Source organism: Poecilia latipinna, unplaced genomic scaffold (assembly GCF_001443285.1).
Source record: "Poecilia latipinna isolate Pla-1442-1.1 unplaced genomic scaffold, P_latipinna-1.0 Scaffold803, whole genome shotgun sequence".
Taxonomy (NCBI): Eukaryota; Metazoa; Chordata; class Actinopteri; order Cyprinodontiformes; family Poeciliidae; genus Poecilia; species Poecilia latipinna.
In genome coordinates this window covers 93534-115862 of record NW_015113419.1, presented here as the reverse complement: position 1 = coordinate 115862, position 22329 = coordinate 93534, and the positions used below count along the sequence as shown (strand labels likewise).

The 22329-nt window shown below is 39.7% G+C and overlaps 2 protein-coding genes across 5 annotated transcripts in view; both read left to right on the top strand.

The window, feature by feature from the left end:
* Positions 1-10166, top strand: part of LOC106956272 (cyclin-dependent kinase 5 activator 1-like) — a 17118-nt gene extending 6952 nt beyond the window's left edge. Inside the window, exons 2-3 of the mRNA XM_015047018.1 lie at positions 1097-1723; positions 2992-10166. Of these exons, the coding sequence (XP_014902504.1) occupies positions 1211-1723; positions 2992-3483 (1005 nt within the window). The 5' untranslated portion in view covers positions 1097-1210 and the 3' untranslated portion in view covers positions 3484-10166. The remainder of the gene's footprint in view (positions 1-1096; positions 1724-2991) is intronic.
* Positions 10167-14512: 4346 nt separating this feature from the next.
* nsfa (N-ethylmaleimide-sensitive factor a) overlaps positions 14513-22329 on the top strand; it is a 37053-nt gene continuing 29236 nt past the window's right edge. For all 4 annotated transcript variants that reach the window (XM_015047015.1, XM_015047014.1, XM_015047013.1 and 1 more), the window contains exon 1: positions 14513-14626. In XM_015047015.1, the coding sequence (XP_014902501.1) occupies positions 14615-14626 (12 nt within the window). In that variant the 5' untranslated portion in view covers positions 14513-14614. The remainder of the gene's footprint in view (positions 14627-22329) is intronic.

Sequence of the window (22329 nt, the reverse complement as noted above, 5' to 3'; positions counted from 1 at the left end):
CCCCCTGAGCAATAAAGACAAGTATTTTTAAAAAAAAAAAAAAAAAAAAAAAAAAAAAAAAAATTTTATATATATATATATATACATATATATATATGTATATATATATATACATATATATATATACGTATATATATATATATATATATATATATATATATATATATATATATATATATATATATATATATATATATATATATATATATATGCCAGATGTTTTTAATTGTGGATAGAAGGCAACAAGAAAAATAGACTGCATGTCACTGCAGGGATGTGAGCACACTGAGTTTGAGTTCGGATTCATGATGGTTATAAAGTCTACCAGCTGCAGCAATGCCTTATATAACAACATTTCTATAAACATTGCATGATAAATATAAAAAAAACTTCTAAAGATAACAAACACTGTTTTTATGGATCGTCCACCTGTTTGGAGACGGCTGACAGGTGTTTTCAATCACGACCCAACAGACGTCACAGGTTCCCTCAGAACACAAGACCCAGACAACTTAGCATTATTGCCTCCATAAAGACTTCTCTTATATGTGCCTTACAATGTTATGGAAAAGTTTCATAGCATTTCTTTATTGAAGAGTTCTACTGAGATAAAAGTAAAAAGACATGTAGAAAGACATGTGCCATTGGCCTTTTTGGGGTTGTGGCAGGAGAAGGACAGAGAAAAACACAATGCATGTAGCAAGAACATGTAGAACCTACTGTCAAAACACAGCCTGTGTGCATTCGTTTTACATCCATTGGGACAGTCATCATATGTTGGCCAGCCCTCTTGCCAACACATTGACAAGACGGTGAAGTCACAAAAAGTAACTCACCTTGTTACTCACAGCTGGACACTGTGAATGTAAGCCCTATCTACAGCTACAGGATACATGAACGTTTGGCAACAAGAGCTCATCAAAAGCAGCCCACATACTTCACTGATGCTATGGAACTTGTTCCAGAAAATCTCCGTCATTTCTTCACATTTTGTTTGATTTATGGAATCCACCATTGCAGCTATAATAATGACAGACTTCTATTTGTTGTAAAATGTCTTCTTTAGTAACTTTGCCGTCCTGTTTTCTGTTTACAGGTCGTAACTCCTCCGCAATAAGTCACTCTGGCCCCTTCAGAGCTCTTTGTCCTCACCAGTCAAAGAGCTTCTCCCCGTTGAGTCCGGTCCGTCTAAGGAGTCTGATCAGACATCATGGGAACGGTGTTGTCGCTCTCGCCGAGCTACCGCAAAGCTGCTCTCTTTGAGGACGGCCCGGCCACAGTGGGCCACTACACAGCTGTTCAGAACAGCAAGAATGCCAAGGAGGCTGCGGCAGCGGCTAAGTCCCTCAAACGCCCCTCCATTATTAGTGCTTTGCCATGGAAACGGATCGTTGCTGTATCAGCAAAGAGGAAGGGCTCCAAGAAGCTGCAGTCAGAAGTTGGGGACGGCGGGAAAGGGAGCTCCCCGGAGGGCCACGCAGCCACCACGACCAACTCAGCCTCCAACAGCCTAAAGCTAAAAAAGTCTCAGTCCTGCGCTAACCTCACGTCATACTCATCTGGTCAGGACCCCTCGGCTGCCACCACCACTACCTCCTCCCACCTGCCCACCTCCAAGACCGTTGCAAACGTAGCTGCTGTAGTCGCCAAAAAGAATTCCCTCACAGGACCTGGAATCCTGCCTTCCACCGCCGCTGGAACGCCAAAACGGATCATTGTTCAGGTAAGGCAAATGTCACGTTTTTAATCTTTTTGCCTGAACTCAGCAGGAACAACAAGTTAAAGTTATTCTCCAAGACGACTTCAACTTGGCCCGAATGCAACTGTCCATCATTTAACAAACACCTGAGCCTGTTATAACGGCTTCCTGTTCATTACAGAATTGATATTAAAATGTTACCGTTTGTTTTTAAAGCTCTTACTGGCCTTGACTAACCTTACTTATTTGACCTTTTAAGTCCTCCTGTATGTGGGAGACCCCTAAGGTAATCAAATCAGCTTTTATTAGATGTCCCAAAGGATGAGGCCGAAGCACTGGGATTACTGGGTCTTTTCAGAGGCAGCACCCCAACTCTGGAACAATCTCCCTCTAGACCTTTGATCCATCTTTAAGTCTAAAGCTCAAGACCTGATCACCTTAGTTGACTGTTTTTAAAGGGGACTTATTATGCAAAATTTCCATTTTGCACATTTTTGTACTTTCATTCATTCAGCCATTTTCTTGTGCAAGTGTAAATGCTGAGTTGGGGTTTGGGGAGCAGCATCTGTTTGTTTGGATTTAAAGTGATAAGAGCCCCTGAAACATCTCCTTCTCAATATAGGCAGAACTGACCAAACCGAATCTCATTATCTTAGAAAGATTTTGTGCTAAAAATCTTGTGAAAATCATGAAGCTAATAGCAAAAATTCAACCTGGAAGACTCCATCCCCTCCGTTCGTCTATCGGCGTCATGCTCATCTCCGACCTCAGCGCTGGACCTCACCTGGCGTGTCCAATCATCAATCAAGCTCAGCATAAAAGGATCCACACCCAAGTCGTCGGCCGCTTCCCAGCTGCGTTCAACCCACCACCTCCCCTTCTCCACCCACATCCTTCTGCTCTCCAGGATGGCACCCTTTCCAGACCTCCACCACCAGCGTCGGGCCCTGGGGGAGAGCATCCCTAATCGGTTATCGGGATGTTCATCGAGTTCACATCAAATCTCAGCTCAGATCAGCTGCCGGGGCCCGAGCACCAAAGAACTGTTATTCATTGCTGTCATTAAACCTTTTAATTGTTCCTTTTTCTTCGTCTGAGTCTTTCCAGATTGAATTATGAATATGTTACGTGTAGCCCATAGAGTGTGCTACACAAACCAGGTGACATGTCATGTTCAAGGAAGCATGATGTGTCACCTTTAATTAATCGATCAGTCAATCAAACTGACATCTGTTCCACCTTGCACCTTCTGTTTCTTTCCATTGACCTGTATTGTCTTTTCTGAACCCCAGGCTTCCACCAGTGAACTGATGCGTAGCCTCGGAGAGTTCCTCTGCCGCCGTTGTTACAGACTGAAGCGCTTGTCCCCCACAGACCCAGTGCTGTGGCTGCGCAGCGTGGACCGCTCCCTGCTCCTGCAGGGCTGGCAGGATCAGGGCTTCATCACTCCAGCCAACGTGGTCTTCCTCTACATGCTGTGCCGTGACGTGGTCTCGTCCGAGGTGGCCTCTGAGCGGGAGCTCCAGGCCTCGCTTCTCACCTGCCTCTACCTTTCCTACTCCTACATGGGCAATGAGATCTCTTACCCGCTGAAGCCCTTCCTGGTTGAAGCAGAGAAGGAAGCCTTCTGGGATCGCTGCCTGGAGATCATCAACCGGATGAGTGGCAAGATGCTTCAGATCAACACCGACCCACACTTCTTCACCCAGGTGTTTGCCGACCTGAAGAATGAGAGCAAGAAAGAGGAAGAGAAAACTAAGCTTCTCATAGGCCTTGACCGATAGAAAGGATCTGGAAGGTGAGTTAGGAAAGGTGGAAGGATAGAGAGGTTACAGTCAGGGAAGGCAAATGGGAAACAGAGCTGTCTTAACTTAGAGAGATACAGTCGTCTGGCATCTCTTTTGGTCCACCATTTACCAAATTTCTTGTTCGTAGCCCCAAGGAAAAAAACATTTCAGTTCATAAATAGAAATGAAATCACCAGAGCCAGCTAATGAATCACTTATACACAAACAGATGGCCTGTGGGACAGATTTACCATGTCAGAGTCAATACAGTGTGAGACCCTGAGGTGGTTCCTACACCTTCACACCAATTAGTCCACTGGACCTGATCAAAGTATGACCTCTTAGCCTGAATAACTAAAGTGACTTGGCTAGAAAAAAGAAAACTCAAGACATTTTCTCTAACTACAGGTAAACACTGAACATCATTCAAATGGGGAAAAATGTCTCTTATAGTGCCTTGCAAAAGTATTCAGACCTCTTGAAGTTTTACACATTTTGTCATGCTGCATCAAAAAACTGTGGCATATTTTAATAAATTATTTTATTGTACACAATGAAATAATTTATTTTTATTGGGACATACATGGCTTAGAGCAAGAAGACATGATTGTTTCTAGAGTTGGACAGTACAGTAAGTACAGTAAGTAATTGAGATACTATTTTTGAAAATTGCAATGAGAATGTTGGCTACAACAGACCCATGTTCTTAGACTCTTTCCTCATCTTTCATCACAATGTTTCCACCAGTCCTTTTGTGGTAGAGCATCTAGGCCAACAAAAATGTCCATCCACTGTGGGACCAGAGAACAAAACGATTTCTGACATCCAAAAATTGCATACATGGCACTTAAAATATAAGATTCCTCCAATTAGTGCATCAAAGCATTCTTATCATATTAACTGTGATGTGGCACTCTGATATGTTTTTGAAAAATTGATACATTGTTATGTGACAAAATGTTGAAAAGTTCAAAGGACTGGAATACTTTTGCAAGACACTGTATAATATCTCTTATCTAGAAAGCAAAGTTCTTTTGGAGATACTAACAGGAAGTATTTCAGAGATATTTTTGATATCAGTCTTTAGCCTTAGGCAACAAATCAATCTGACCTGGAACTTTTTCAGGGGATATCATCTGAAATCTTCCAAACTGGTTCAGAGACGGCAGACATGGACCCACATTCACATACAGCACCAATCAATAGTATACATTTTGAGTCAATGGCTTGACTTTTGACAAATATGTTGTGTTTTACACGCATTGGCACTAAATCACTCCATGAAACCCAAACACACAGCCAACAACTGGCCTCCTCCTCTCAGGCTTACTCTCATGGTCTTGCTCAAGCTCCTTAGCTGACACCATGATGTGGGAGAGGGGAAGTCGAGCAGTAATATTTCTCCCCGGTGAAATTCTCGCTGTAATTAAATATTCCATCAACAATATATCTAAAGTACTGTATTTTAAAGGAGCATTCACATTTTATTCAGGAAAACTCCGCAAACCGACTACTTATATAGAAGGTTAAGTGAAATCTTAGTCCTTCTTGCACAGATCATTGATCATTAAGCAAACCTACCCGCCCTTAATATGTTTACATTTATGAAAACATGACAAAGTGCAATACTCAACCCTCCAGGGCACATATTTACATGGGGAACAGATTTAGTTGTTTTAATTGCTGCATGTCGGTGCTGAATACTGAAAACATAAGTAGGGAAGGAAAAAAAGAAAGGAGCAGGGAAGGAAGGAAGGAAAGAAAGAAGGAAGGAATATTGTATTCTTGGTAACTTCCTGTGTCATGAGGGACGTCCTTAAGCATAAATACTGAAACATCTGAAGAAAACCTAGTCATATCAGAGAGTACATAGATGTATTTCCTCTTCCAAGGCAGTTCTATGACTTCACCGTTTGGTTCTTGAGACCCAGGCTGCCGGTACCATCCTCCGTCTCCACTGCTCAGTGCTTTCAACAGCAACACGGACAAAACTTCTTTCCCTTCACCTACCTTGCTCCGGACCAGTCAATCTAGTCCAAACCAGAGACTAGATACATTTTTAGGTCAGGCGACCTGGTTGGCTTTATGTTCTGACCAAGCTGTCTGACATGCATGTGTGCTTCTGTAGGTTCCCTAGCATGCTGCTTTGTGTTGGACACGCTGCACCTCAACAACACAAAAGAGACTGAGGGGTGGTCATGCTGAACTACTGGAAGTAAGACACCATGTTGTGGCATCAAGATGACATCTCTCTCATGGGGGAGACTGAGTGACTTGGGTTAGAATTTATTCATGAAAGAGCAGGCAGTAGCCCTTCATTTTAAACTTCTATTATGTGGTGACATAGCACCAGGGTTGAAAACGAGCCCACATGATTTCCAGTAACTGAAGTTCACTGTAGAATAGATAGGCCTCATCTACACCTCTCCAGATATTTTTTGAAGCAGATTTTTTTTTTTTTGTCCTTCAGTTTGGAAAAAGTCTGCATCTGCATTGGCACGGTGCAGTAGGATTCCATATCATAATGCTGTAAGGCCTATTTTGTCCCAGCGGGTGGCGATAATGATGACAATAATGATATTGAAATTCAAAAGCAGAGGATCCTCTTATAAACCCTCGTAACGCCTTGTTCATGGCTACCTTTCTGTCTACGCAAATGACATCTCAGAACTGAAATGCCCTTACATGGGCACCAACTTGTCAACTAATTTTGTAATCAGTATTACTTCAAAGTGATGTTCATGACATCAGAATGCCCAGTAGGCATCTACGACAAAAAGCTGGACTTGAACTGGGCCTCAACACCACTCTAAGTCCCCACATTCCAAAACCCTTTCTAGTTCATTCATGCCATTTACAGAAATGTGTTTGAAATAAAAAGTAATTTTACTTAGGGCCTGGTCAATGCAAAACATGTTTTAGGGTCAGGGATGGGGTTAGGGTTATGTTTAGGCATTAAGGAATGAGGGGATTGCGAGCGGTGGGTCCTAAGGCTGGACCACAAGACCACTGCCTGGACAGTGTCAGCATTTGATTGGGGAAAAGGTCCACATTTAACCCAGACACCTTAAATCCGATGTAGTTGTCATGCCAGGGCGCAAGATGGCGAAGGGGATTTTAACATGTTGAACCTTAGCTTCCAACTCACTAGCTTCCAGTCCATTTAGAAAACAGTAACCCGTCTCTGATGAATCAAGTAACACACAAATTCCTAAGTTGTGTTAAAGTGAACAGGTAAAGTAGCATGCACAGTACAAAATGCTATCCGCCACTGTTGATGTTATTATCTGATTAAATCCTACAGTCGTGTGTTCTGCACATGTGCGCTTTCACACCTGTGGAATACTCCACACCTCTGTGGAGGTTGCTGCAGAAAGGTTTCACTCTGAGCCCTGGCTTCAAAAGGTGCCGGTGTGAGAAACTCTGATCACTGGAGATGTGTAAAGGAGCGGCTGGATTTCAACAAGAATGTTACGGTTTCGGTGAAAATATCAGCTCTGATGCTTCAGACTGAAAGCCTCTCTGAAGCTTTTCCATCAAGAAAAGATTCAAAATATTATTCCAAAACAATTCTAACTCAGTGTGGACATGCACAAAATGGGATGATACGTCATTTTTAATATTTTCCGTGTTATCAAATCATATGGATGCACCACAAACATTCTAAAGTTCATGGTTTTTAAAACTCACCTTTGGAAAGGTATTTTTTTCTTTCTTTTTTTTACTGAACTGAAAATATTTGGTTTCCAAAATATCTGGTTTGTGTGGACAGGCCTTTAGTTCATAAACTTCTAACTTGCTACAGAATTTTCACCTAATTTGTGAGACAAATGAAAGGTACTTTCGATTGCTACTCGTCAAGGTAAAGCAACCAGAGCAGAGCCACAGAGGATGACGGTTTGACATTATCATCCCAGAGGCTTTACCTGGATAATTTTATGTCATAAAGTCAAACTGTAGCAAATAAACTGTCTTCAGTTGTTAAAAATCTCTGCCTTCTCATAAAGGTCAGAGATCTTGTGCCATATCATTATGAAGACTCATTATTTCATATAAAACTAAAAAATAAATAAATAAAAAAACACAAAAGAAGAAAAATGAGCCAACTCAGAGTTTCTGAGTCCTGAACAAGAGAGACTGTAAAGAAAAAAAGTTTTTCATACATTCTGTATCAGAGATGTAGAGCAGAGAAGAAGGACTTTGGTGGGTTGCAAAAACATGGAAGCTTGTGATTTTGTTACACAATGAAATTGTACCTTTGTTAAATGTATGCCAACTTTGGAATCACATGACTACAGCATTCAACGCATCTATGTGGATTTTATGATTTCTGAAGAATAATAATAGGCTATTTGATGTTTCAGAGTACTGAGCAAAATCAGAATTGCGTTTCTAGGTGGCTTTTGAAAACAGAAGGAAATGGCTTTTTAAACATGATAAATGACTATGAATTATCTGCAAATTCCAGATGAGATGTGTCCATGTTGCAGATATTTGTCAAACTCTGGTTGCAGTTTGGAAGTATATGGAACTTGGCTGGGCTGCAGCAGCTAAAATGATGAAAATCATGTAGCCATATTACTACATCAGACCTCACAAGTCAAATATGCAGACAAAGGATGAAATTAGGCCAAAAGAGCTTATTTATATGTCACTCTACCTGGAAGTTTCTGATGGCTTAATCAGACCAGTAGCATCTCTTTTAAAGGCATTTCCAACCTGACTTTCCACATATTGTTTTCTCTTTAGCAGTACAAACTCCAGTAGGTAATACATCTGTTGCTGCAGGGTAATGGAGGGTAAAAGATGTGTCCAAACGGTAGAGATGCTAATTTTCCCAAGGCCGTCCAATGAATCCACAGAAGTCAAGGTGAAAACAAATACCTTGTTTTTCTAGATTTCTGTGATTTCGGCAGGTCCAACATTTCAAAGAGCGAGAATGAATGTGCCGTTATTTGATTTCAATTCTTGGAAAAGTAGCTAAAATCTTAAGGGTTTGTTAAAACCAGTACAAGCTTTCTGTTCTCCTGCAGTGATTTTACAATAGCTATATCTTATCACCTTCAGTTAACCCGTGAGCTAACTTTTCATTGCTGCCAGGAAATTTATTTCTAATTGACCTAATGTAGGCCTATTTTACAGGCAACAAGGTAAAACTGTGCTGGAAGACTTTAGTTATACCAAATTGGTCTTTGGCAAAAAGTCAATATCTTAATATTGTTCTTGGAATGTAATGTTGGTGAATCTTGGCACATGAATTTGCACTGTCTAACTGCTTTACATTTAATGTTGTGTGACAGAATTTAAATGTAAAATTGTGCTAGCAGGTTTGCTAAAGTATGAACCTCCTCAAAGGGAGCTAAGTTTTTCCAGTAGTTCACACCTAAAAGCTCTAACATTCGGTACCAACACACAGAGTATGTTCAACAAACTGTTGAACATACTCTGTTTGTTGGCAGACAGGCATTTGGTTCATAAACCAAAGGCCATTTAATTCAAATGCCTTTGAATTAAATTTGTCAGGCATTTGAATTAAATGCTAAATGCTAGCATGACTGTAGCTTAGCTAGTCTACATGTCTGTTTACTACAAACTCATGAAATCTCATAGATATATCTTCAGTTTGAGAAACCCAAAGCTTGATGAACATTTTGTGCCAAACTCCAGCTGCCAACCTGTGACCGAACAATCATTCTAGAAAGATATTGTTTTGCTAGAAGCTAACTAGATCATGTTGAAATCTGAAGTCTCCACAGGGCCTGTCACTGAAAAAAAATAAGCACCCAGCTATATGGGGCAGTCAGTTTGCACTCAGAAGTCATAACTAATATGTTATATGTTGGGAAAATCAATGTTAACAGGTTACCAATGGCTGCCACACGTTCAAAATATAGTGACAATTCTAATAGAATATATTTATTTGCACTTCTGATGGTTTGTATGTCATGAAATCAATCACAAATCATGATACTCATATTGAACAAGTTACAGTGTTTTCATCCATAAGATGTAATGTGGACTTGTATAAGTTAGCCTGTTCACACAGAACAATTCTCAATTTCCACTCATTTTGCATCTATCAGCTGGAATATATAGTTAAATTCAGGGTGACATCATTTCCAGATTAAGCTTTGACTTCGGTGATAAATGGACCATAACGGTATATTAAAAATATTAGAACAACTATGTGAATGTCAGATGATGATTTTTGTCAGACAAGTGTTGATGTGTTTTCCCTAAAAACAAAACGATTTGTGAACATTTATCCACATTTTTGCACCAAGCTGCTCCCATCTGGTAGGGGACAGTAACCTGACAAGCTTAAGGTGATAACACCAGAAGGATCGTTTTTGTGATAGAAAAGTGTGACTTGGCAATTTCTGCCCAAATTTTCATCCAGGATCAACTCATTGCAATGTGCCATATTTTATCTTGCGTCATGTACAAGACAAAAACTATTGTGGAAGCTTCTGATATGATGAAGTTGGTTCAATTTTACTCCCTTTTCATTTGTGGCTCATGTGTAAAGAAGAATCTTTGTTGAACAAAAGTCAAGGCTACTAGTGTTACTAGAGTGCTAATGCTGCAATATGTTATGTGGATGTATGAATATGTATGTGAGAAATAAGAATTATTTGATCAACTGTTACAATGACTTTATATAAAAATCTTTCCAAGCACTGTGTTTTTGTTTATTTCTAGGATATAGAGTTGTTTTCTTTTTTTTTTTTTTTCCTTATTTTATTTAAACAGACATTTTCAAAGTTTGGCCACAAAAGGGCAACAGGAGATGTTTGAAGGAGAAGATTTTAGCCATTCATGGTCTCATGTCATGTACAATATGACATAAACTTTTTTATTATCGTTGCTACTAACAAACTTATGTTATCACCATAAAAAAGGTACCATAGCGTATACATTATGTGTTTGCACTACATACTAACAGAGAAGAAACAAAACAAAACAAACAAATGAATCAAAAACTTAGCAGGACAATTGTACATACAACAGAAAAATCCAGGGCAATACATTAAAGTACACATATTTTCAAACAAGAGGTCAACTTAAAAACATTTTTTGACTTAAGAAAAAATAAGGACTTATGAAACAAATTCAACTAAATATTCCATTGCATAAAATCAGGGATGGTTTTAAAGAATCAACATTTGGCCAATAGGAGAACGTTCCTTGATGTAAAGTCATTAATGATGTCATCACATGAAATCTGCTCAGCTACTGTTGGCGTTCCTGAGACATGGTGGACCTCAGATATGTTTTTGTAATGTTTGTTATTACACAATAGCCAGCCCCGCCCTTATCTCGCCACTCATTCGACTGACTACTGACCAGTTCTCTGTCTAACAGGTCCGGCAAATCTCTGAAACCCGGGTCTTACCCCAAAGTCGGTTTATAAGAGATATTCTATTTAAACTGGTGGTGGAAAAGACTCGTCTAGCTCTAACTACCTACAATCCAGAAGTTATTACCCTTTTCAGTTGAGAAACAGTCAGCTGAGTAGCCCTCACAGCTGCATAGCTGCAACAACCACTCCTGTTAAGGGTAGCTCTTTTCCTAAAATAACGGCACTTGTTTACGGCTAGATTAGATTTAGTGACTTAGACTTAAGTCCCAGGGTCATTATTTTTACACTCACCAAAGGAAAGTACGAAGCCACCACATCTCTAGAATCATGTACGCTAATTTTACTGTAATCAGGGGAAACTACAATGATCAAATGACTCAATTAATCTCAATGTCCACAAGTTTCATTGGAATTTTTAGTATGTAATTTATTAAGCAAGCTTTAGCAGGGATAAATAATAAGCAGATTAACTTTCAGAGATTACAAATTTGCAATAAAACAATAAATTCAATTTAAATCAATTACAACCTATTTTCATTTCTATCCCTATCCTGTGTCACTAGTTTAACCAAGCGAGGCTCTTGGGGGGCAGTTCAACTCACACCCAGATGGCAATTGATCCCAGCAACAGAAATCTTCAGATATCCTTGGTCAGAGTCTTTGTCCTGACGCGGCAAAGTCCCCTTTCAGAATAGAAGCAAAGCAGAACTGCCCGTTGTCCTTCAAACGCACAGATCTTCGCCAATCAGTGACCTTTGTCTTTCCTCCAAGTCTGCTGCAGTAGGATAGAGATCGTTGGGTTGAGGCAGAGGTGTTGGTCGAATCAGGAACCAGGGCTGGGGGTAGATGGATCCTGTCCCTTCTTAGCGGCGTGAAGTCTCAACTTCCCCTTGGTTCCAGGGTGCTATCCTCTGCTGGTCTTTAATCTGCGTCCTCTTGTTTGCTCACCTTCAACGCCGCGGACAAAGAACAGTCTCTTCCCTTGTCTGCTGGTTTTTAAACCCTCTCAGCCCATGGTTGTGTATGGGAGAGGTCTACGTGACTTCTGAAACGTTCCGATGAGTCTATGGAAAGCCCCAACCTTTCCCAACCATCATCTCTTTCGTGACCCATTGCAGCAACTCTCTTCTGTACTTCCCTTTTCCTACTGGCCATCTGGCCATTTCTCGTAACTCACTTCCCTTTTTGAGCCTCCCCAGCACCCCCGCCTAGCTCAGTGTACTAATTGTGACACAGTCTGCTTCATTTCTCACGATCTCAACTCTTCAGTCATCTTATTTCTGTAATTTATTATAAAACATAATCAATTTGTCATTGTATCAACTTATAACTTTCAGTATGATTCTCCATCACTTATCTATTCTGTAACTCAAGCTGTTCCTATTTCTAATCATCAATAATCAACATACAACAGACAAGTTGTTACTGTTACTACAGATCAAGAATACAGAATATATATTTCAATCACACATTACAGTCATTACAGACCATTCCAATCATTACATATGTATGTATTTTTATTCATCTTTTAATCATCATTAAATCAATATGCAAGATTACTGTTATTTCTCAGGCCTTTCACCTACCATCTACCTCCAACACAACATCAGTGCCTTTAATTACAGTTACACATTCACCACATTTCAAGTTCAATGTCAAAATCACATTTATAACCTTTTAGTTTCTCTGATTTAGCATTCATTTATAATTTTATAATAACCATATTACTTATTAGTTACTCTTATTATAATCATGATGTGAGTTATTACAGACATTTCTGAAAAGAAACCAAGAATAATCCATTATTCTAATTATTTGATACCAAAGTCACAGTTACTTCTTTCACCTTTAAGTACTTCCATAAGTATAAGACTAAGTGTAAATATTCTTATAATCAAACCAACATCAACCACTGGTTAAACCAATATTAATTATTGGCTTAATAATAAGTTATCATTATTAATTTAAGTATTTTACTCTGGGTTTTATTCAATTACTCAAAATGTTCAGATTTTATTCTTTAAACCTTTAATGCTCAAAATGAGCAGTCTGAACTATATTTAACCACATGCAGGCTGGAAACTTCCTCTTTTTCCAGGAAACCTGCTTTTCCTGTTACATGACTCTCTATCTGCCTGATTATGATTTTTTATGATTAAATAGAAAAAGTAGAATTAAAGCAAAGTTTGCAGGACAGAATAACAACACACACAACCAGATTAATTTTATTACCCTCTGACTCTACTGATGGGTCTTGATGTCACCTGTGTAATCAGTTTTAAAGATAACTTTATTTATTGTTATTAAACTAAAATCTCCAGCATGGGCAAGTGGGATGAGCTCGACTTTTCTCGACACCCCCTCCTCGAGGTCAGACCTTTCACATGCTGGGAACCCAACACCCTCCTGCAGGTCTGCGTCCTCATCCCCTGGAAAGAGAAGATGGTCCTCTGGGATGTGAAGATCTTCCATCATGACAAAGGACTCAGCAGTCTGGGATGTGAAGATGCATAATCTCAAAACTCCACTGCTCTTTGACAGTAAGTTTCAACTTTGAAAAACGTCTCTCTGCTCCAGCCACAGATTATGGGACTGACCACAAGGAAGAACCAGCGAGGAGGACTGAGAGAGAGGTAATTAAATACTGGCAGTGTGAATGCTGGAACAACAGACTGGACTGATTGACTAATAGGTTGCAGGTGTGAGGGGGGAGCGAGGGAAAATGGCACAGGGGGCGAGAGAGAGTACACAACAGGGAAACTAGAAAAATAAATCTAACATTAAAGAATAACTAAGAAACACAAAGAAACTAGAGTAACAAAAAATAACTAGACATAAACATACTAAAGTGGAATCACAGAGAAAAAACTGAAGGCTGATTTAATTAAAATAAGAACCTAAGGACCACTGAATAATAAAGGAACTAAAATCGGGATCATTGTTTTGATGCCATAAAATAATATTTTTGCTCATGATCTGTTACAACAAACAAAAATAAGTTATGTGCTGACTGGGGCAGATTTTGGTGTATGTTAACTAAAACCACAACAAATCTGCAGTAGCAAGAATTAGTCTGTGGCTCATTGGGTGCTGTGTGCAGAGAAAGGGACGGGAGTTTAGAGGCTAAACGACCCGGTGATCTTCATGAGAAAAAAATAATACCGGACTAATTTGAGTTCAACTAAAGAGAATTATCAACTGGCAATTCTAATGTCGTGACTCCTGTCTGTCAACAGAATAGGGTGTTTCTATTTTTTCCTCAATGTGGTGAATATAAAATAATAGTATAACAAAAGTCACCACAAAATAATCAAACAAATACAAGTTTCTTTACCTTTTTGTGCCGAGATTATATCTAAAGTCAGTGGGTTTGAAAAGACACCGGTGTTGTCCAGACTTAGCGTCAGACCCACGTGACCGGTGAGCAGCAGGGCTCTGTCCGAGGTGCTGAAGCAGGAAAACCAGCCCAGCAGCCGAATCCACCGTTAGTTTTCAGTGATATGTGGTCCAACAGCTCTGACTCGAGCTCCGAGCTGCTCCGCGTGCTGCTGTATCATCACTCAGAGATGGTTAACGTGATATCTCCAGACTCATCCCGCCCCTCGCGCACCCTTTGGCACGCTTCCGCCTCAACCGACCAATGAGAGCGCTATGCGCTGCAGCTTATAAAGCGATCTGCCGTCGAGCTGTTCACCCCACCGTCCCCCGCCGTCGTATGAATCACTGAGCCGAGCCGCATCCCCAGATCTACCGCAACCCGCGAAGATGGCGACCCGGGTAAGAGAGCTATATGTATTACTGTCCCGCTGTAAGAAACAGAGTCGGCCCAGTGTTTGTCATGGGACAACATGCGGCTCACCCACTGCTGCAAGATGTCGGTTAAGTCTAATCTTCCCGTTAACCTGGAGCGCACGGCAGCCTCGTTTCCGCCTGAATGTCACCGTGACTGAAGAGCGGGGCTGTGTGTTTCAGCTTTAGCTGCCCTCTCTCTCTGTATGTGTGAGGAACATTTTGGGCCAGGTCTGCATGGTCTCAGCCTGCTAACAACTACCAGAATGAACAGAAAGCCGAGGCTTCGCTTTGCCCTTGAGCCGCCTTAGCTGCCTGACATGCAGCCAGTCCTCCGGATGGTCATCAAATAAGGAGGCAGGGGCAGGCTTTTTTTTTTCTTTCTTTTTTTTTTTTTTTTGGTAAAAAAAAAAAACAAAAAAAAAACAGCGCGTCCAATTTCGCGCAGAATGCGTTAATGTCGCCTCCGATCCGCAGCCCTGTGGCGCTGAAAAATCCGCACACAGCGGTGTATGGGTGGCTGCTGGATGGTGCATGTTGATCTGACTTGTTTTGTTCAACCCGTCGACGCGCAGGGGAACAGGGTGTTAAAGGTAGCTTGTGTTAAACCTGCCCCGCTCGCCTGCCATCAGTTTCACTACAAGCCCCTCCTTGCAGTCCTCATCATGTGAACGGGGTGGATTTCATTTAACAAGGCGAACCTCTCTTTTTTTCTGCTTTAAAAGCCTCGGAATAGCGCGATGTCTAAGCAAGGATTATGTAATTACCTCTAATTCCAGCAAATAAATCCATTTGATATGCTTTACTGACTTGACGGATGAAACCAGAGTTTTGTCCCCATGTGTTGACATGTAATGCACTGAATGTACCCTAGTAGAATATTTACTACTAGAGGGCATTTATCGTATCTTTTATAATTTATCGTGATCCGTTTCTAAGAAGCATTTTGATTTAAGGTTGTCACGATAAATTCTAATTATGGATCTTAAAATCCACTGAAGCTGTCAGTACTGTGGGGATTGTTAGTTTTACTATTTTCTCCACTGTTTGTTCAATGAGAATGTCTTTAAATATGAATACATCTAAAATATGATTAAATGCAGTTACTGTGTATGACTGGTGCCCCAAAGAAGTGTGTTACAAATAGGAATGTTTAAAGAGCAGCATGTATGATTTCTGTTATGCAGTCATAAAATTACCTAAAAAATGTAGTAAATAGTTCTTATGGTCACTTTTTTCGTTATCACCGTGGTACCACAAAATATCATGATGAAACTTTAAGTCCATGCCACCCATCTTCATTTACTACTCTAAACTAACCAGATCTTACTAAAGTTGAACTCAGTGGGCCAAATCCTGTCCACCATAACTATTTATTTGTGGAAAATAAATAGAACTTCAAGATAACAGCTGTGTGCTTATATGTTATCAGTCAAATCAGTTTTTATTGTACAAAAGTACATAATGTGAAAAGATGTTGAATATTATTGATTGATTACTTTGCGAGCGATGGAAACCCAAATCACATTCTTGGTTTGTGCCGACAAATCTGGTGAATAATTCTGACTGAACTTTAAAAAGTACTCATTAAATACTAGGATATTTATATCCTAGAGTCTAAATAAAGAGACTAAAAAACACCCTAGGAATTGTGTTTTTTTTCCCCACATGTTTAATCAGATCTTCCCGTCAATCAGAACAAGCTTCCTTGTAAGGATTCTGCCAACACCATGTTTTAGAGTCACAGTTATGTTTTTAATACCTGGTAAAAACCCAAACCAGCTCCTGGTTCTACCCCTTCCTTCATAGAGAAGGTCTGGAACCTGGGTTGCTGAGAACCCATTGCTTGCTGGAGGCGTCATTGATTGTGCTGAAGTTTGAAATAATTGGATCTGGTTTTATACACTAGCTAACGTTTAGTCATTAAATACAGCTGCAACAATAATATATCTTAAACATTCCTCCATCAATCACTCAATATTTGTAAGTGTGGCCAACAAGCTCTGGGTAGCTTGGTTTAATTCCAAAATATAACCCTCTATAAAACAGTGTAGAAAATCACCATCATCTTTCACAACTTCTTCTGTTCTCTGATTGGCCCCGTTAAAATTCTACTGGAGAAATCCACTTCAATGGGAGAAATTCAATTGAAGGCACATGAGAGTCAAGCAGAATTCCATAGGAAGGCAATGATCAGGCTGATGTTTTTAGAGAGATGTGCAGTGGTAGTTTTCTACCACATATAAACCTATGATCATCAATTTTCTAGACCTGCTGCCAATTGTCAATTAGCTTGTCTCAGTTCTTCCAGTTTTTGCCCATCCTTTCAACTCTGACCAATGTCTCAGCTGAAAAATTAAGGCCTGCCCACATCATGATGTCGCAACAACCATGCTTTATGGTGGGACGCTGCGTTCAGGGTCATATGCAGTTTCAGTTTTCGAGTACATACAGTGTTTTGGATGAAAAGTATCATTTTGGTCTCATTTGACCAGAGCCCCTTCAACATGACTTAGCAAACCTTAGCAATGGCTTTCTTGTGTCACAAAAGCCAGATTTATGACAAACAGCTGCAGCGTTGACTGGTTATCCTCCCGAGCTGTCTGTGGGGGTTTCGCTAAGTAGTCATTTCTACAGGAGGTCAGAGGCTGAGATAAGAAAAGACAAATCTTGGCAATCCTGTAACTCATCTTTTATGTTGTTGCCTTGGAGACGCTCAGGTTTGGGAGTCTACATGCTGTCATTTTACCTTAAAAATCACTGAACATGTCACATCAGGCTAATTCGTTTTCTATTTTAATCAGCAACATGCCCAGTTTCTGTCCTCATCAGTGCAGACAGAATGCACGCTCATGATGCTAACAGCTGCTAACAGTTCAGAGCTCTCCCTTAGAGCTCATACTGCAGCTTTGTCCTCTTAAATATGGTATGTTTCTGAAGGAAGTTCCTTTAAAGGGTTGATCAGCTGCAACCAGCTAAATCTGAGCTATCAGCTGTTAGCTTGGTGCTCTTATCTAAAGCAGCACTGTGCTGTTTGTGCTGAGACATAAATTTTTATCTCAGAGGAAATGAGTGACTCACGCACGTAAGGCTCTTCTTCCCCAAAGTACCTTTAACACATTTTACCTAATTTTGTGTGTTAAAACAAATGAAAATAACAATAAGGCTTGATAGGACATTCATTTTAGCTGGTCATTTTGTATGGAGCCATGGTTCCTCTTCTCTCAGGATAATGACACCGGTTCACTGGCAGGATCAGAGACAGAATCTGATTTTTGGTAATCTATAACTATTTGGATTCTTTCAAATAAGCAGAATTTCAAATAAGCCAGTCGAGTTTCATTCTTCAGCTAGATGGCAGTCACCAGATACTAGATATTAATATCTGTATCAGTTACGATATTGAGAAAAATTCGGTGACATTGTGTCTGATCCATAAGGTCAGATCTATTCAGTCTATTTCTATGCTTTGTCCTCTGAGTGATGTCATGTTTTATTATTTATTTTACATTATATTTAGAATTCCCAGTTGCACTTTCTGAACCATTTGAAAGGTTTTTGCAGTTAGTTTCATTGACTGTTCTCCTAATTGCACTGACTGAACAAATGAAAGTTGTTGTTTTAACATGTTTGACCAAGATTATGAAGCTGTTGGTGTATTTAAGTGTGCTGTGCTGATTCAGAGTTAGCAAAAAAAATGTAATTCAGTACATTTATCCTTGTGATAAAAAAAAGACATCTTTTCATTTGATTCAGCTCTGTTTTTCTGCATTGGATTGTTATTGACATATACTAAACCTCAGAAATCTGTGTCGGTGGAAAAAAATGGAGCTTGTATAATTTTTTTCTGTTTTGATGGTACATTCTCATTTCTGGTCATCCAGCATCAGTCAGAAGTATCCACCGGCATTCTGATCCCAGAGAAAACCACAGACTCACTTGGCCATCTGAGCACTGTTGCATCCTGGGATGTGTCAAAAGGAGTCAGTGGAAAGCAACTGGCTATGCAGACTGACAGCTTGATGACCTCAACACCAAACTACAAAAACACAAAGTCTTTTGAGGCCATCTTAATAAAAATAAATTATTATCCAGGAGTGGGTCTGTGTGTGGGATACTAGCACTGCTGAATAGAAGTGTTGGAGCAGACTAAATGCTGAATTGGTTTAAATGTTGGTTGAACTAACAACATTTGCTGGGGCAGACTAAATGCTGGGTCGAACTAAATGCTGGGATGGACTGAATGATATTTGCGGCCAATCCAGGAGCATGATTCTTTTTCCTTGGTGTTGATTGGCTGTACCCCCAAGAGTGGCGATAACACAGACTGTGGATGCTAGCTTCTGCAGTTGTGCTAAGATCATTTCAATTGTGTGTGCATATTAAGGTATATTTGGTGTTTAAACTATTAAAATGGGAAGTTTGTAATGCTTTTAGTAAAGGACTCAGTTGTTCATGATTTTCATCATCATCCACTAGATAAAATAATCTAACTTTTTTCTGTTTTTTTAAAGTTTACTTGCACTTCTGCAGCAGAAATGCAAGTAACATTCACACTCTGGTTGTGCTGAGATGAATGATTCTGTAAAATACTGATTTAATTTAACATTTTTCCGCTATACAGTGTGTGTAAATATCTGGCCTTGTTAAAGCCCAGAAACCAAAGATCGGATATATGACATTTCAATATCTAAACAAGCAAACACTGAGTTACAGTTCTCCGTATTCTCTGTGCAATGACTGTTAGGTGTGAGACAGAAACAGTGCTGGGCTTTCGGATTTTAGAGGCTGTTTCAAATAAATTAATATTTTTTTGATCAGATCTTTAAGCAGGTTTCTAAAAGTTGCACGCTAATTGGATACCATGCAAAGAGTCACATTTGTTCTCAGTCCAGCCAATTAAAACCAATTTATCCTTTCAATAAAGAAAACTGTTTTTTGACAAATACCTACTATTAAAAATAGTCCCATTTTATTGCCATTTTTAGTTTTTTAAATAAAGATACTGTCATAAGGTGTGAGGTTGTTGGTGGTGAGGAGAGACGCCGAGACCCAGATTATGGTGAATGATGAAGGTTTAATGATGAATAAGCACCCAAACAGTCCAAGGCAGGCAGCACGGCAGGAACAAGCACGCAGCTAAATACCGGTAGCAACTGTCAAACGGACTAGACGGAACAAACACAAACCACAATACATACGACGAGGATCCGACAAGGAACACAGACAACAGGTGGGTTTAAATACACACGGGGTAATTAAGGGAATGAGACACACCTGGGGAGCAATCAACGGGGAGGACAGGACAGAGACTCACAGGGAAACAGGACTGAACACAGAAAACTCAAAAATAAACACACAATAACACAGATCTTGACAGATACAAATTCAGCAAAAAGAGGGTGGATAAATTTCCTTCTATGCGATGTTGACATTGATGGAAAATTGGGTAAAAAAATAACACGTCAAGAAAAAAGCATTTAAAAACTCACTGATGTCACTTTTAGTGTCAAAATTGGTGGAAATTCAATTCAATTATTTCTTTAAAAAACGACTAAAACCTACATTTGTTATTATATGTACATATCAAATAAATTATTTGTCAGTCTGGTCTGGTCTGGCAGATTATCATCATGTATCTCAGATTACTATTAAAACAGGAACTGCTTTGTTCATGCTGAACAGCAACGCTGATCTGAAAATACCAAAAGCTACAATTATTTTGATTTTTGATGCATCTCAAGCACCAAAGTGAATTTATTCCTTGCCAGATGGCTTTGTGTATGAACAGATATTATTCAAATTGCTTGCCTGGTACAGCAGCGTGTGGGTGTTTTCAAGGACAGCCTGATTGATTGGATAGTGTCAAGATCAATAACTGGAGATTGGGAGGCGTTTGCTCTTCTAGCTAGCAAAGGAGAAAAAGAAAAAAATCTTGTTTGATAAAACAAGTAAGTGGGCTGCAGAAGCTGGAGGCTCGTTTAATTTGTGTCTCTCCGTCTCTGCAGTATCGCTTGTTATGCTGTTTAATGAAGTGCGTCTCGAAATCTCCCACCACCTCAGCTATGCTGTCATTAGCTTGCTGGCTGTCTTCATGCTAACGTTTCAGTAGCTAAACTCCAACTCTGACTGGCGGAGTCTTTCAGCACTTAAGCTGCTAATCTGGTAAAAGGGAAGATTGTTGATTTTTCCTCCTGTTATCTAATCGATGAGTTCCACCTAACAGCTAGACTCTGAGCTTAAGAGGAATCAAATGCAGGAAAGAGGCTAATGACTGGAGAGAGAGGGCTCAGAGTAGAAAACAACACGTAGGGAGGGATCAGAAATAAGATAATGTATGGAACATGATTATAAGTAATAAATGCAGGTCAACTAGCAATTGTTTTAGTAATTGAGTGTACTATTGATTATTTTTGATGATTAATCAATTCATCTACAGATTTCTCATTTAGCAAGTTAAGCTTCTTTTAGACAATATTTGAAGTACGGTACAATATGAAAATCATTCAATAACTTTTATTTACAAAAAAAGGAAACAAACATTTATTTAAACAAACATTTATTGCCTGAAAATAATCAACATATCGTTCCTTTAGTGTACTCTAAAGCAAAGTGTACACAAAGGAAGCATCTGCTGCCAAACAATTTACTTCTAACATCAACATGTGAAAATCTCATTCCTTTCTGCTTGACTTAGCATCAGTACAGCCTCCGTCTGATTGGGTGGTTATATTTTGTACGCACTTACAGGCCAGCAAAAAGTGTTAAATAAGAGATTTGATTTTTTTACAGAATTTGAACCAGGTGATGCTGAAACCACTTGATGATTTCTGGGTAGAACTAATTTGCAGATGATTTCTTTTTAATTCTAAATGTTAAATGTGTAAAGGCTTTGACATAATCACTGCTTTGGGTGTGTTGTTCTTTCAGCAAATGGAGTTCTTTCGAGTCTATATTTCAGTTAACGATTGATTATTAAATTAGTTGACGATTATTCCAATAATCACATGTCATCACAATTATTCCGATAAATTGTCTCCAAATGTTATGCTAACTCCTGGTACAGGAATTAGCATGTTTATAGACTAGATGGGACACTGCCACTCATTCCTCTATCAGCAACTGAGTACGGTAGTGGATGATCTGGTTTGGCCCTGGCTCACAGCTCCAGTGGGAGACATTTTAGGTTTTCTGTGTGAATCAGAAGTCACGAGCATGTTTGTGTGTGTGTGTGTGTGTGTGTGTGTGTGTGTGTGTGTCAGCTGTGAATTAGAGAGAAATGGTTAATCCCAGATTCTGCAGCACAGAGCCTTCCTCCCTGAGCTCTGATCTGAAGATATATTTAGAACGCCACTCTGCTGTGGTCAGACGACACTGCAGCAACACTTCCACAGCAGGTGGCGCTCTGCTCTGCTGCAGCCAACAGTAGGTGTGATGATGCTTAGAATACAAAGCATCATCTGTGCTAACGGAGAGTTTGCAGAGATAGGTATTAACAGTCAGCTATGAAAGATAGAGAAAACATGGAGGCGGGGTTTATGGATTAGAAATGAGCTGAGGGTCAGGATTAAGTGCTGTAGCATTAGTGTCAAATATTTGGCTCCAAAAATTAGAGAGGCTTTGACCATTGTTGACTGTGTTCTATAACTTTGTATTTTTTGTGTAGGTGTGTCTTTATGGTGTAAAGCTCT